The 15,422-nt window shown below is 41.6% G+C and overlaps 1 protein-coding gene across 1 annotated transcript; it reads right to left on the reverse strand.

Moving 5' to 3' along the window:
- Window positions 1-5,350: 5,350 nt before the first annotated feature.
- On the reverse strand, window positions 5,351-15,157 carry LOC118493483 (gastrula zinc finger protein XlCGF17.1-like). The gene is made up of 3 exons (XM_035993429.1): window positions 14,973-15,157; window positions 5,549-6,619; window positions 5,351-5,373 (listed from the first exon to the last, which is right to left on the reverse strand). The coding sequence occupies exons 1-3, from the start codon at window positions 15,019-15,021 to the stop codon at window positions 5,351-5,353; spliced, it is 1,143 nt and encodes a 380-aa protein (XP_035849322.1). The 5' UTR covers window positions 15,022-15,157.
- Between the last annotated feature and the right edge of the window lie 265 nt (window positions 15,158-15,422).

Consider the following 15,422-nt stretch of genomic DNA (forward strand, 5'->3'; position numbering starts at 1 on the left):
CCAGCCAGAAGTAAAACAGGCAGCCTTTAAAGATAATGACAGGTATAAAATCACACAATAAAATTACATACAACACATTGTGGTTAATAAATAAATACAATTCATGTAAAATACTTATATAACGTATAAATGCACACAGAAAGCATTAGTGCCCACAAGTTTGGCTCTCTACAAGCCATTTTTTTTGCATTCTTTTTGAATGAAGAGAATGACAAAGACTCTCCTTTTTTAACCTAAGAATTTAACCTTGCCGTTTACCTGTTTACATTTCTGGCATTGTCATATACACACACATGTAGCGAAATTCATTCTCTGCATTTAACCCATCCCTCAAGGGAGCAGTGGGCAGCCAATCACAGTGCCCGGGGACCAACTCCAGATCTGAGCCAGTGCCTTGATCGAGGGCACTGACTGGAGAACCTAGTACATGTTTCTTGATGGTGGGAGAAACCAGTAGCCTAAAAATCTAGACGGACCCTAGCGGCAGCAAATGTAATTTGCAGCCAGGGTCGTCTAGCAACTCTCTCTAGGCTTGCGAGCTGGAAAAACCAAACTCTAGTCAGGCCAATCACATCGTGTATAGAGTCGGGGGGCGGGCTTAACATAATGACGGAGTGAATTCCCTGCTACTTGAAAACAAAGAAGATGGCAGCCTCTGCTGGAATCAAACCCAGAACCTTCTTGCTGTGAGGCCACAGTGCTAACCATTGGGCCACCATGCTGCACGTCAGATTTTGGCTCCTTTTTGATAATCTTTTCATTGTCTATACCTCGATTGATTTGCACCCTTTCCTGCTTTGCAATTGGACTGCTACAAAGACATATGAAACGAGGGCAAAACACCGGAGTGGTGGGTATTTAGCAGTGCATGATGGGAAATGTTTAACCCTTGTGTTGTCTTTCCGTCAACCATGAAAACAAACACTTCTGTTGTCCCTATCTCAATGTTTTAGTTTTTTTTTTTCAATGTTTTTGGTCACTTATTTAAAAAATGATATCGCTTTTAGTTTTTGACATTTTCTCCTGGTGTTTTTGACGGGTTGTTTTTTTGAATTTTTTCATTGTTTACATTTTTCATTGTATTTACTTTTGTAACTGTAAACTTTGTAAAGTCATTTTTTACCTTTTTGAGCTACCTCGAGCAGGCTACACGTGTTTTTTTTCCGCTTGGCAAGACGACCGGACGTGACATGGGGGCGTGGCAGCATTGACGATTCCATTTTTTTTTATTCGTGATTGTGACTTAATTTCGGTGATGCCCTTTTTGATGACCCTGGGATAACGTAAAGTCATTTTTTTTTTACTGTTTTGTCCGTCTTGCCGTCCTGGCTATGTACTGTTTGTAACATCTTGTCTCTTGTATTCTTGGTGAAACCAAATTTTGTTTTCATATTAGTATTGTTTTTGTTGCTTTTCCCAACGTTTTGTTGTATTATTATTATTTTTTTTTTACATTTTCAGCGCTTATTTCGACATCCCATATTTTCTAATATAACAAACTTTGAAAACGGGTCAAATTTGATCCAAGGACAACATGAGGGTAAAATGTACTGTGTGTTTTTACCACACCTGCTGTAGTAAAGGTCTTTCTGCATTAGGCTTTTCCAGTGTTACACCGAAATCTGTGATCCGTCAGAATAGGCAATCCGGCACTGGCTGAGATCTGGAGTTGGTCCCCGGGCACTGTGATTGGCTGCCCACTGCTCCCTTGAGAGATGGATTAAATGCAGAGAATGAATTTCGCTACATGTGTGTATATGTGACAATAAAGTACTTTTACCTTAATGCTGAAAAGTAGCTGTGTGGCGTTCTGCGCCCAAATAATATAAAAAAATCCTGATCTTAAGTTTTATATACTGCCGAATAGACAAACAGGTGATGAGACCACTAACGTCGCTGCTACGGTCCAAACTGTAACAGTTACATGGAGTTCATTCATGTAACATGCTAAGACATACTAGTCTTTAAAATCATAGCTGTAATGAACGTGGGATAACAACAGACTGTCTAAGGGTGTCACGATTCTCCAAATCCTCGTTTTGATTACATTTTCGATTCTTAGGTCACGGTTCGATTCTCGATTTTTACATATGTTTTTTAAAGCACAGGTTGCTATGCCGTTTTTAGACTAGACTTTTATGCAATGTAATATCTGACCTTCGTTCGCAATGTACCAACCTACATTGTCAAATTTCAAACATTTATTAACAACCTAATGTAACAATAACTTATATCTATAACCTGCCATCTAGTTTCTCTTTTGTAACTGCAGTCTTCTTCACAGAAGATGACATTCAAGTTCACAACAAAACAAACAGAAAACAATAAAACAGCCATGTCCATAGTCTTCTCTGGACAATTAAGTGTCTAAACAAACTATTTCCGAACAGTTGAACATGTACCACACAGATAACTGCCATGTTAGTCGTGCTGCCAGTGGAAGAACATGGTACACGCACATAGCAGAGCTTGCAAACTGGGGCTTTTTTGTCGACAACGTGAACGTTGTCAACATGGAAATTCTAAATACTTCCACACCGGCGATTTCAGTGAAAGAGGAGGGGGCTCAAGTTCTGTCGATGGGTCTCCTGCATCTGCAGTTGCCATCCTGTCTTTTGACTGGCTGTAGCTAAATTAGAGGAGGTTGACTTCAACACTAGTGTTGACAAACTGACCGAAGAGCTGATTATAAACCTGAGTCGTGTCACTGAACATGGAGAATGAACAGACTCACTCCTGTGTTTTTACCTCATTCGTGCCGGCAGCACTTCGCTCAAGCTGAGTGTGATCGGTGTATGCTCCGTTGTGTGTAGCTGGTCTTCTTCTGCTACTGTGTGTGTAGTAATCTAGCTCATTAGCGCCTCCACTGGAGTGGTGGTAGAATCAGGAAATGAGCTACCTCGAGCAGGCTTACACGTGTTTTTTTCCACTTGGCAAGACGACCGGAAGTGACATGGGGGCGTGGCAGCATTGACGATTCCAATTTTTTTATTCGAAATTCGAGATTGTGACTTAATTTCGGTGACGCCCTTATTGATGACCCTGGGATAACGTTACTGATATTACAGTCAGATTGAACCATCTAAGATTAACGGTTAACGTTAGCTGTCTCTTACCTGGAGACTCAAGGCCTAAAAAAAAAAAATTGTTTGGTTCTGGTTGGTTGTCAATTGAGGTCATGGGTCGATAGGGAATTTATTTATTTATTTATTTTTTTTTTCCCAGTGGCAGCAAGGGATAGCTAGGAATTATTATTTTTTTCTTTACAGTAGCGATGGATACTCATAACATAACATAGCCTACCTGTTACCTACATGTACAGTTCTCGCTTAGTAAATTGAAAACATGGTGAGGCGTCATTCACGTGCATATTAAGTAGCCACATGTATCTGTTTTGGTCTTATAACACATCCATAGGTTTACCGCTCCAGCGGAGAGGATGGTTCCTTTAGACAGCAGCTAAGTTTACAAGAGTTTGTCCAAAATTCAAGATTCGTTGCAAACTAAGATAAACAGTTAGACTACAAACTGGCATCTTTCAATTTAGCTTGTTTGCAAAAAGTCGCTATTTGCAGAGTAGAGCGGTGTTTGCACAGCGCGGTGGACAAGAGTGGACAGCGCAGACAGAGCAGACTGAAATATTGGTTTCTACATGTTTATTCCTGTAGAACAGGTAGGTGAGTATTGATAAGTATTGACTTTTTAATCATGGAGGGTTTATTGTCGGCTACTTACAGTAACGAGTGTAGCGTTAGTTCATCTGCACCAGCAGCAGTAAATAATGTATAATCTGTATCGTTTCCAATCAGTTACATGTGCTGCGTGAAGTAGCTAACGCACACACATCGGCTCTGCTGTGTGTGTGTGTGTGTGTGTGTGTGTGTGTGTGTGTGTGTGTGTGTGTGTAGCGCGGGCATCGCTGTTCAGAATCCCGTCTATCTTCCATAACGCAAGGCTTGTATCCAAATGAATTGTGTTGTGAAGTTGTCATTAGCTTCACTGCTGTTAGCCACCTCCATTGAGTCACAGGGACTTGCTGTAACGTTAGAGCACTCTAAAGGGTGTTTACCTTCCATTTGATCGTGTTTGTTTGCTACGTTGCCATCCTCTTGAACGACATTAAACACAACATCTAGTTCCTGAGTGGATTCATCTGCCCTGTTTAACGTGTTGAAGCTCCCCGGCAGCGCAGTAGCGCTGTAGCTGGCCGGTGAGGGCTGCTTGAAGGCGCCGTCCTCACTGCTGCTGCCGTAAAACTGGACACGGCAACGTTAAGTGCCGCTGCAGCGACATCGGGTCCTCTTGCATCGCAAGAGTGCTGTACAAAAATGTAATTATAGTTCGCCTCAAACTTTTTATTTGGGTATTTATTTAATTCGTATCATTTCTTGCCCAAGCTCATAAAATAAATTTGGGTCGCACATAAATTGACAGGGTCGGTCGGAAACTGGAACCAAACAATTATTTTTGTTAGGCCCAATCAGGTAGCTAACGTTAACAAGAAATCTCGCTCCGTTGGCTCGTTTGTTCCGTCACTTATAATGTACAGACAATCTGACCCAATACAGTTTTTTATGTATCTCACTCTGTCAAGCGGTAAAAGTGCTTCTGAGTAGCCATACTGGGTTAACATTATGTTATCCAGTCAGGGGTAAAGGATTGTTTCCCCCCATGGCAACTCCGCCACAAGCCACTAACTCAGAGCAGCTGAATGGTTTCTTACATCTTGAATCATGTTTCAGAGAGTTTAAAGCTGACTGAGGTTCTCTGGTCTCCTTCCAATCAGCCCTGTCATCAGCCTCAGGATCAGAAGAGTCTCCAGTCTGGTCTTCAGTCTCTGGTTGTATAAGTGGATGTGAGTTCCTGGCTGGTTCTGGTCCTCCACAGTCCTCTCCATCAGCTTCTGTTTCCATCAGATCAACACATTTATGTGTTTTGACATCAGAACTCTGGGCAAATCTTTTGTCACAAACACTGCAGCTGAATCTTTTCTCTCCTGTGTGAGTTCTTCTCTTCATGTGTGACCGTAAATTTTCACTCTGTGTAAAAGACTTTTTACAGACTGAGCAGCTGAAAGGCTTCTCTCCTGTGTGGATTCTCATATGTTCCTTCAGAGCTGAGTTGTAGCCAAATCGCTTAGCACAAACTGAGCAGCTGAAAGGTTTTTCCCCTGTGTGAGTTATCATGTGTTTCTTCAGGGTTCCATTTTCAGTGAAAGCTTTACCACACTCAGAGCAGCTGAAAGGTTTTTCTCCTGTGTGGATTCTCATGTGTGACTGTAAGTTTCCATGCAATGAAAAAGCTTTTTTACAAACTGAGCAGCTGAAAGGTTTTTCTCCTGTGTGAGTTCTCATGTGGTTCTGCAAATCTCCTCTCTGTATAAAAGATTTCTTACACTCAGAGCAGCTGAATGGTTTCTTACATCTTGAATCATGTTTCAGAGAGTTTAAAGCTGACTGAGGTTCTCTGGTCTCCTTCCAATCAGCACTGTCATCAGTCTCAGGTTCAGAAGGGTCTCCAGTCTGGTCTTCAGTCTCTGGTTGTAAATGTGGATGTGAGTTCCTGGCTGGTTCTGGTCCTCCACAGTCCTCTCCATCAGCTTCTGTTTCCATGTGTTGAGTCTGTCTCTGATGAAGCTGTGAGGACTGTCGACCAACACAATGATGAACTTTAAGGCTGGTGGACCAGGGGAATCTTTGCTCACAAACAGCACATCTGTATTGTTTCTCTCCTGTGTGGTGGGCCATGTGTATCCGTAAACTTAGTTTCTGTGAAAAATATCTACCACACTCAGAGCAGCTGAATGGTTTCTCGCCTGTGTGAACTCTCATGTGTTTCTGTAAACTCCAACTCTGCGTAAAAGATTTCTTACAAACTGAGCAGCTGAATGGTTTCTCTCCCGTGTGGATCATCATGTGTTTCTTTAAACATCGTCTCCGTGCAAAAGCTTTCTGACACACTGAACAGCTGAAAGGTTTCTCTCCTGTGTGAGTTCTCATGTGTTCTGACAGTTGTCCCTTCAGACTATATATTTTACCACAAGCCGAGCAACTGAATGGTTTCTCTCCTGTGTGAACTCTCATGTGTTTCTGTAAACTTCCACTCTGTGTAAAAGATTTCTTACAAACTGAGCAGCTGTAAGCTTTTTCTCCTGTGTGACATTTCATGTGTGTCTTCAGATCTGCCTTGCAGGCAAATGTTTTCCCACAGTTAGAGCAGCTAAATGATCGCTGTCTTGTCTCCTTCCAAAAATCACTATCAACACTGTCATCAGTCTCTGGTTGTAAAAGTGGATGTGAGTTCCTGGCTGGTTCTGGTCCTCCACAGTCCTCTCCATCAGCTTCTGTTTCCATGTGTTGAGTTTGTCTTTGATGAAGCTGTGAGGACTGAGCTTCCTCTTCATCATCTTCACTCTTCACAGGGACAGGAGTGAATGGGAACTTGGTGATATCAGCCTCCTCCAGCCCTTGAAGCTGCTCTCCCTCCTGACTGCTCCACAGTTCCTCCTGTTCCTCTTTAATGTGTGGGGGGGGCTCTGGCTCCTGCTGGTCCACACTGGAGCTACACTCCTGCTGCTCCTCTTCACCAACTATCACTTTAAGAATGCCTGGAGGTAAAGCTGAAACATAGACAGACAGCCGTTAATGGGAGTCTCAACAATACTTTGCTAATTAGCTGATTTCACTGTGATAAAGACGCAGCTTCATAATGAAATCATCGATTTATCCTGGGTCAACAAAGATCATCATACAAAACTGAGCTGTTACACTACCACCCTTAGATAAACTTACTCCTCCACTCTGCTCCGGCTGGGGGGAGTATTTCGGGAAAAAAACTACACCACAGACAGCAGTCCGCAACATGTGCAAACAAACTGTTAGCATGGCATATAAAGCTATTTATAATTTTATATTACTGTGTATTATGTTTAAAGTTTTATTAAATAATTGCTTAAAGCATTTAAACAAAGTTTTGTGTTGGAGTTTGTAACATTCCAAAATCTTAATTTTGACTTAAAGATTTTCATTTTCACTGTAAATGCATATCGGTTCTAAAATATCAGTTATCGGTTTCATTAACTACTAATAATCGGCATGGGCCGTAAAAACAACAGTATCGGTCGATCCTGACTAAAAAGTATTATTTAAAAAATTAAAATGTATATCCGTATTATCTGTGGTGTAGTGAGTGCATGAGTGTAGATGAATGTGTGAAAAACCAAGCAAACAGAAGTCAAAATACAACCTAAACCAAACCCTGTCAGGCTGTGAGGATCAAGAGACTCCAACTGCTCAGCTCCACCCATCTTAAAGGAGAATTCCGGCCAATTTTTACGTTAATCTTGATTGCTATAGCTATGCGAGTACTTTCGATAGAAAAAAACCCGACCTGGATCAGTCCTAGCAAACTGGAGTTGCTGCAGCTACGTGTACAAGCGTCCACTGAGCTAAAACGGCAGTTGTCAGGGCAAGTTTTAGAGTGCCTTTGTGCCTCTTAACAGACACAAAATGCAATTAATATGTATGTGCCACATGAACAGGGCCCTAACGTGACAACAAGATGCGTTTTCAACTCACACATTGTTTAAATTCACCTACCCTGCCTTGATCCTGCCGGTGGGTAGCTTGGCCTGTTAGCTGCTAGATGCTAGCACCCGGACAGATCATGCCTTCGCGGCGAAAAATTGAAGTTTATTTCCCCCTCAAAAATAGGTAATTGAGCACTGTAGTAGTTATGACCATATCAGTGTTTATGTAACTACATGAAAACGGGATAAATGATGTCTGTGGCTTGCACAGTAATAGCGTTACTGAAGGCTAGCTTTAGCTTGCGCTTGGAGCAGCAAGTTCATCTGCCTGTTGCCCCTCTGTCTGTCTTGCTCTTTCAAACTCTTGTGAGGCTAGTTCTTCGTCTGTATACTCGGGTTCAATAAATAAGGACGACCATCAAACTCAAAAGGCTCTTCCGTGTGTTGTATATCTGCTATATTCTCCATAGTTACGTTACTCCAAGCTTCTTCCCTTGTAAACAACTCCGCTCTTCACACACTACGCTCCGATCTGCACACTACTGTTTACCTTTTCCTGCTACAACTGAATTCCCAGGAGACAGCGCGATGCTACAGCTAGGCTTCAGTAACGCTATTACTGTGCAAGCCACAGACATCGTTTATCCTGTTTCCATGTAGTTACATAGTCACTGATATGGTCATAACCACTACAGTGCTCAATTACCTATTTTTGAGGTGGAAATAAACTACAATTTATCGCCGCGAAGGCATGATCTGTCCTCTGGAGGACATCCACCAGACAACCGGGCGCTCGGGGGATTTTTGTCGGCTGTGGGAGGCGAGGAAGGGGGGGATGAAGGCTGCTTGCCCGGCAAAGGGAACTACCACACAGATCGACACTGCTAAGCCTCCTACTCACCAATACCATATCGATCACACACAAAATGGATGAGCTACAAATACACACGGAACTTCTGCGTGATGATTTTCACAAAAGCCTGACTGAACACACTTATCACGGATGGCAGCTAGCAGCTAGCAGCTAGCAGGCCAAGCTACCCACTGGCAGGATCAAGACAGGGTAGGTGAATTTAAACAATGTCTGAGTTAAAAATGCATCTTGTTGTCACGTTAGGGCACTGTTCATGTGGCACAGACATATTAATTGCATTTTGTGTCTGTTATGAGGCACAAAGGCACTCTAAAACTTGCCCTGACAACTGCCGTTTTAGCTCAGTTTCCTGTCCAGTCTAGTGACGATGCAAAACAGGATTGAATATAGGGTTCAGGTTGAACCGGCATTTGTCACTATAGCTATGTTTCCATCCACACGTTTTTATGCGACTTAAGTGATATCGAATAAAAAATGCCTTGTGGAAATAGTAAAAATCGATTAATTGAGTATTGACTCAAAGTTTATACGTTCGGTCTCATCGGATTTTTTCTTGATCCGAAAAATTGATGATTGATGATGGAAGTTGGAGGTCATTTTATGGTTAAACAGACATACCTGTATGGGTCAGAAGTGGTGAAGACCGCGTGCCCAATGGGCACTGCCTGGAGTGCCGACGCATGTCCCTTATCATGCAACGACCGTCTACTACAGCCTGTAGTAGTACGATTGATAGCCAGCCCATTCTATTGACAAAATCCCTGCAGCCTCCAGCAGGGGGTCTAATTGGGACATGAGTCCCGTCATACACCTGTGGGACACAAGGTGGACTCTATAGTTACGCAGCGAGATTTCATGCGCCTTATCCACTCCAGGTACGTGTATACCTTCGCATCATCCCCGTTCGTATGGCATTGCACACGGCGTAAACACACCGGTGGTCTTGCTGACCCCAAGCATTTTGCCTACCACTCTGTACTCTGCGCATGTAGCCAGTTGGTAGAGCGCAATGGTGATACGCTTCTCAGTTGGAACCGGAGGGCCATGGCTTATCCGGGTCAAGGGATGGGCCGGTAAAATTACACAACACGTCACATCAGAAAATGCTTCAACCAAAGGGTTTCCGTGAAATGTCTCTAAACCACGATCTTCCATAGCAGTTTGGATTTGAATTCAATTTGTTGATAGCGTCGTCGTTTTCTTATTATAGCTTGATATATTGCTATCAGCTGGCACATAAGCACTATTACAACTTATGCAATTATTACTCATATGTAGGTAGACGGCATGATCTATTTTGTCTGGCAAAACCTTGTTCGCAAATGTCAGCTTGAATGTTGTGCGATTCAGTGCAAAAATGAATGGAAACATCATAAAATGTCTCAAATCAATTCGATATACCAATTTGACCGCAAAACAGCACGTGACGTCATTACGCACAGGTTTTTATTCGCTTTAAAGCCGTTGGATGGAAACACACTTTCACCGGCTTTATTCGCTTGAGTTCTTTTTACCGAACCAGATAATTCGATTAACAAGTGGATGGAAACTTAGCTACAGTCACCTTATGGTGAATTACAAAGTAGCTGACATTAGCAACCTGGGGCGACAGCATCACAGCGCCTAATCCAACTTTGATTGCTAGCAGTGTTGGGCAGTAGTGTTACTAGTTGAACTACTTCTAGAAAGCGATGCGGTTTTCTGAATCAAATAGCTTGTCAATAGCTTACTAGTGCTGCCGCGATTAACTGATTGACTTAGTTGACGTAATCGACCATTAAAATAAGTCAACGGCAATTTTTTTAGTCGACGTGTCGTTTTAATATTTTTTGTCTCCCGTCTCAAACGGCTCACTGTAATTCACCTCCACACCAGTGTGTGCGCTGTGGGCGCCCTGCTGGTTAATCTGCTATCCTCTTTCTTCCCCCACGGACCCCGCCTTCACTGCTTTGATTTGAAATATGGCGGAGGCAGGTGAGTCCTCCGAATCAAGTCCGAGAATTAGCACTAGACCAAAAGCTTCCAAAGCATGGGAGAGTATTTCAGGCCAACTGGTAAAAGAGTGGTCTGTACACTCTGTCAAACTTCACTTGCTTACCACGGGAGCACAACCACGATGCACGAGCACCTAAAAAGAAAACACACAAGAGTTGCAAGATGCTCCCACAGAAAAGGAAAATACAATGCAAGTATATGATTATTAATGAAACGGCGAGCAAGTCTGCACTGTTTATTAACTATTGACAAGTACAATGACTGTCTTTGGATGTTAAACAGGCTACTTAGACTTTGGCAGTAATGTTTTAAACACGGCCATGCATGCAAGTGTAAACGCGAGCAGCATAGCTGCGTGTCTGCTTTCAGTGCAATTCATTATTAGGCAGAGCTAAGCGGAGGGAGCTAAGCTAAGCGTAGTAGGCTAGTCCAGACTCTGACTAATAAGGTGTAGCCTAAGGGCTCCTGCACACTGGCTGCGTGGCGTGAGCATGTCGTTTGTGTTGTTTCTTCCCCCCCGGAGCGTGTACAAAAAGCCGTCTATCAGCAGTGATTGCATGTTGGAGAACTCGTAGTGGAACCGGGTTTCGGTACCCAACCCTAAACGCGATGCGGACATGGACGATGCTGCATCGATGCAGCGGCCGACCATAATCGATTATAACGCAATGAGGTCGCTCGTTCATTTTCCGGCCGCGGCATAAACATTCAAATGAAAAATAACATTCTCAGTAGCCTAACCCGTTTCACACACACACACACACACACACACACACACACACACACACACACACACACACACACACACACACACACACACACACACACACACAAACAAACACACGTATGCAAAACGGCTGAGCGGAGACACAAGGAGTAGAGTGGAGAGGATCGCAAATGGAGAAGAGGAAAGAAAACACTGAGAAACATGGAGAGACACTAGAATAGTTAGCTTGGAGAAGATGTAAGTGGAGTAACGAAGCTGAAGAGGTGTAGCTACACTACGGCACTTTTCTTGACAAACGTTGTGTTAGTGTGCCTGGCTAAAGTTGGAGCTAACAGACTAGCTAAAGTTGGAGCTAACGGACTAGCTTAAGTTGGAGCTAACGGAGTAACGGACTAGCTAAAGTTGGAGCTAACGGACTAGCTAAAGTTGGAGCTAACGGACTAGCTAAAGTTGGAACTAAGGGTGGAGAGTTTCTGATTTTGGACCAGAGAAGACGACAGCGTGTTTCCCTGCTGAAGAGGACTTTGCCGTAGCTGGTGACTGGTTTTTGTTTTCGTGTTTGAGCTGTGTTTCTTGGACTAACAGCTACCTGGAAGCTGGATTTCTGTGTGTTTGCTTCACTGAAGCTAACGTCCTGTCGGACAGAAGCATTGCACATGAGCTACCATCATCTTGCGGTGCGATTTGTGTTATATATATTTTTTTTGTTATTCAATCTAACAGCTAAATATTATTTGTACATTTAAGTTATCGTTCAGTAAACAATACCTTTTTTGTTAAAGAGTTGTCTGGGGTCAGTTATTCCAATACAGCACAATAGATTTGCTGGTTAAAAGTAGGGCGGAATATGAGTAATATATGACTAAAGTAGGGTGGTATATGAGTAATATATGACTAAAGTAGGGTGGTATGTGACTAATATATGACTAAAGTAGGGTGGTATATGACTAATATATGACTAAAGTAGGGTGGAATGTGACTAATATATGACTAAAGTAGGGTGGTATATGAGTAATATATGACTAAAGTAGGGTGGTATATGACTAATATATGACTAAAGTAGGGTGGTATATGAGTAATATATGACTAAAGTAGGGTGGTATATGACTAATATATGACTAAAGTAGGGTGGTATATGACTAATATATGACTAAAGTAGGGTGGTATATGACTAATATATGACTAAAGTAGGGTGGTATATGAGTAATATATGACTAAAGTAGGGTGGTATATGACTAATATATGACTAAAGTAGGGTGGTATATGACTAATATATGACTAAAGTAGGGTGGTATATGACTAATATATGACTAAAGTAGGGTGGTATATGACTAATATATGACTAAAGTAGGGTGGTATATGAGTAATATATGACTAAAGTAGGGTGGTATATGACTAATATATGACTAAAGTAGGGTGGTATATGAGTAATATATGACTAAAGTAGGGTGGTATATGAGTAATATATGACTAAAGTAGAGTGGTATATGACTAATATATGACTAAAGTAGGGTGGTATATGACTAAGCGAAAGAAAAGAAAAAAGAGCAGAGCGGGGGTAGAGGAAATACGGAGAGAGACCGGAGAGACCCGTAACGTTGTTCTGAAACACACGGCAGAGGCAGAGAAATCAGTACGACCTAAGTCATCCAACGTGTGGGAGCATTTCACACTAAATAAATCGAAAACGTGTTAACTGCAAGATAAGCAAGAGCGACAAAAAAACTCCCCCAACCTACCCCCTCCCCAGTCCCACGCCTTCGCCGCTAAATGTGCAACTGTACATTTATGTTATGTTATGTTATGTTCAGCAGTGCAAATGTACTGCTTGTGTGCTATGTGCTGAGGTGTTTTTTCCTGTTCCCACACTGTTCTTATCTTTATGAGGATAGTCTGAGAGTTGCTTTTTTTTCCCTCTCCTCTCCTTCATGTCATGCTGTATCTGTCCCTGCTATGTTATGTTATGTATGTGATTATTATTATTATTCAGTCAACTAATAAGCAAAATACCAGTGCAACAGTGCAAATATACTGTTTGCGTGCTTTAAATGTGCTCCTGCGAGAGTTGTGTTGAATGTTTTGGATGTAAAGCGCTTTGAGCTGCACTCTGTGTATGAAAGGTGCTATACAAATAAAGCTATGATGATGATGATGATGACACGGCATGGCACGGCCACCACCAGGGTAAAGTCACTACACAATCCTACTTTTGTTCCGTTTTGAAGTGAGGAATGTAACGTCCCTCTTCTGGTGCTGGTGTGGTGTTTACTCCTTATCCAGCTTTACAAGCATGACAAGCTAGCGTTAGCTCGTTAATAACAGGAGTAAAGCTAGCGTTAGCTCGTTAATAACAGGAGTAAAGCTAGCGTTAGCTCGTTAATAACAGTAGTAAAGCTAGCGTTAGCTCGTTAATAACAGTAGTAAAGCTAGCGTTAGCTCGTTAATAACAGTACTAAAGACACGTTTTTATTCACTCGCCTTTTTTGGCCCATTCATTTTTCAATCTGTTGTCATGTATATATTCTGAGCTTTGTCCCATATCAGTTATTGTTGACGTATATATTTGTGTGTGTTGTACTTTTTAATTTCATTTTAAAGTTCTTTTATAGCACTTGGTCATCTTAAGCTGTGTTTAAATGTGGTGAACAAATGAACTTAACTTGCACTTACTACAATGATGGTAATAATTTAATGAATAAGCTTCAAGTGAACGTGTGTGTGTGTGTGTGTGTGTGTGTGTGTGTGTGTGTGTGTGCTCTTTGGGTTACTAACCTTTACACAACTATTAACTAAAACAACAAGTATGTATTGAGTTGATGTGAATTAATGATTTTTTGTTTTTTGTTTTTTTATCCGATTCATCGAAAAAATAATCGACAGATTAATCGATTATTAAAATAATCGTTAGTTGCAGCCCTAGAAAGACATGATAATCGTAATCGAATCGGGGGATCAGTGAAGATTCACACCTCTAACACGCACGCACGCACGCGCACACGCGCGCACACACACACACACACACACACACACACTTCTCCAATTTCCTGTTTCCTAAAAGTTACAAATCAACGTTTTGGTCAACTGATGGACTGATTTATATTTATTAATAAATGATATGTATGGATATATTTTATATTATTATAACATGTGACACCCTCCCCTCTTTGAAGTTGATTCATTTCTTCTTCCAGCTTTGACAGCATCACAGATTAAGCCTTCAACTATTTATTAATCTATATTTCAGCTGATAGCTTCTTATGTGATAAAATTTAGCTTTTTAGCTCCCAAGATTTCTCTATCGCATAGTCAGAACTGACTGGAACGTACCAGTCAACAACTTCCTCAGAAAACTGGCTGGTACTGGATGTACTGGCCCTTTAAAAAGGTATTTCACCAGGTAGAAAGTTCATTATGGGATATAATCTGTCAGATAAAAGCCTCATGAATGAAATCTAGTCATTCTGAGGCAGAATTTTAAACACAAGGTAGAAGCTGCAATCACTTTTTGGCAAGACTGGATGTTTATAATGTAGGCAGCACAGGAATGTAACTAAGTACATTTACTCCAGTACTTGTACTTCAGTCCAAATGTTGAGGTACTTGTACTTTACTTGAGTATTTTCTTTTCATGCCACTGGTATTAGTACTTTAACTGCAGTAAAGGGTCTGAGTACTTCTTCCAGAAGTGAATGTAGGACAGCGGATGTTGTTCTTGCAGCTGAAGGACTGTGAGGATAAAGTTAGCAGCTGATATAAAAACACGTTAGCTTCAGGAGCTAGCTGCATGCGGCTAGCAGGCTAACGTTAGCTTAGCGTGATTATGAGAGCAGTTAGATTGTCAGACTAACCTTCTCCCCGCAGCTTGGTCTCCTCCGTGTGTTCCCGGTGTCGCTCCATCTCTGATCAACAAACTAACAAACGCTGTTTGGGATTCCCTGATCTGGATTCAGCTAACGGCTTCTCTCCTCACTGCTCCCGCTGCTCAGCACGGGGAAACAACAACAAACACCACTTCCGGGGGACCGCTGTCAAAATAAAAGCCCCGTTATTCTATTTTCACTTTTTTTTTTTTTTTTTTTTTGGATATCTTTCATGAGGATATTTTTGTTACATTTAGGAACCTTGATTTACTGGTTTACATATCTGTCTATATGGTTCATACTGAATATCCATATTTATTCTGTTTTTCTTATAATATATTCTGTTAATACACTGCATATATCTATATTATTCTTAATACTATTATAACGTTACTGCTACTACATTGCACATATCTTTACATGTTGTTCATACATTGT

Source organism: Sander lucioperca, chromosome 16 (genome assembly GCF_008315115.2).
Source record: "Sander lucioperca isolate FBNREF2018 chromosome 16, SLUC_FBN_1.2, whole genome shotgun sequence".
In the NCBI taxonomy this organism is placed as follows: domain Eukaryota; kingdom Metazoa; phylum Chordata; class Actinopteri; order Perciformes; family Percidae; genus Sander; species Sander lucioperca.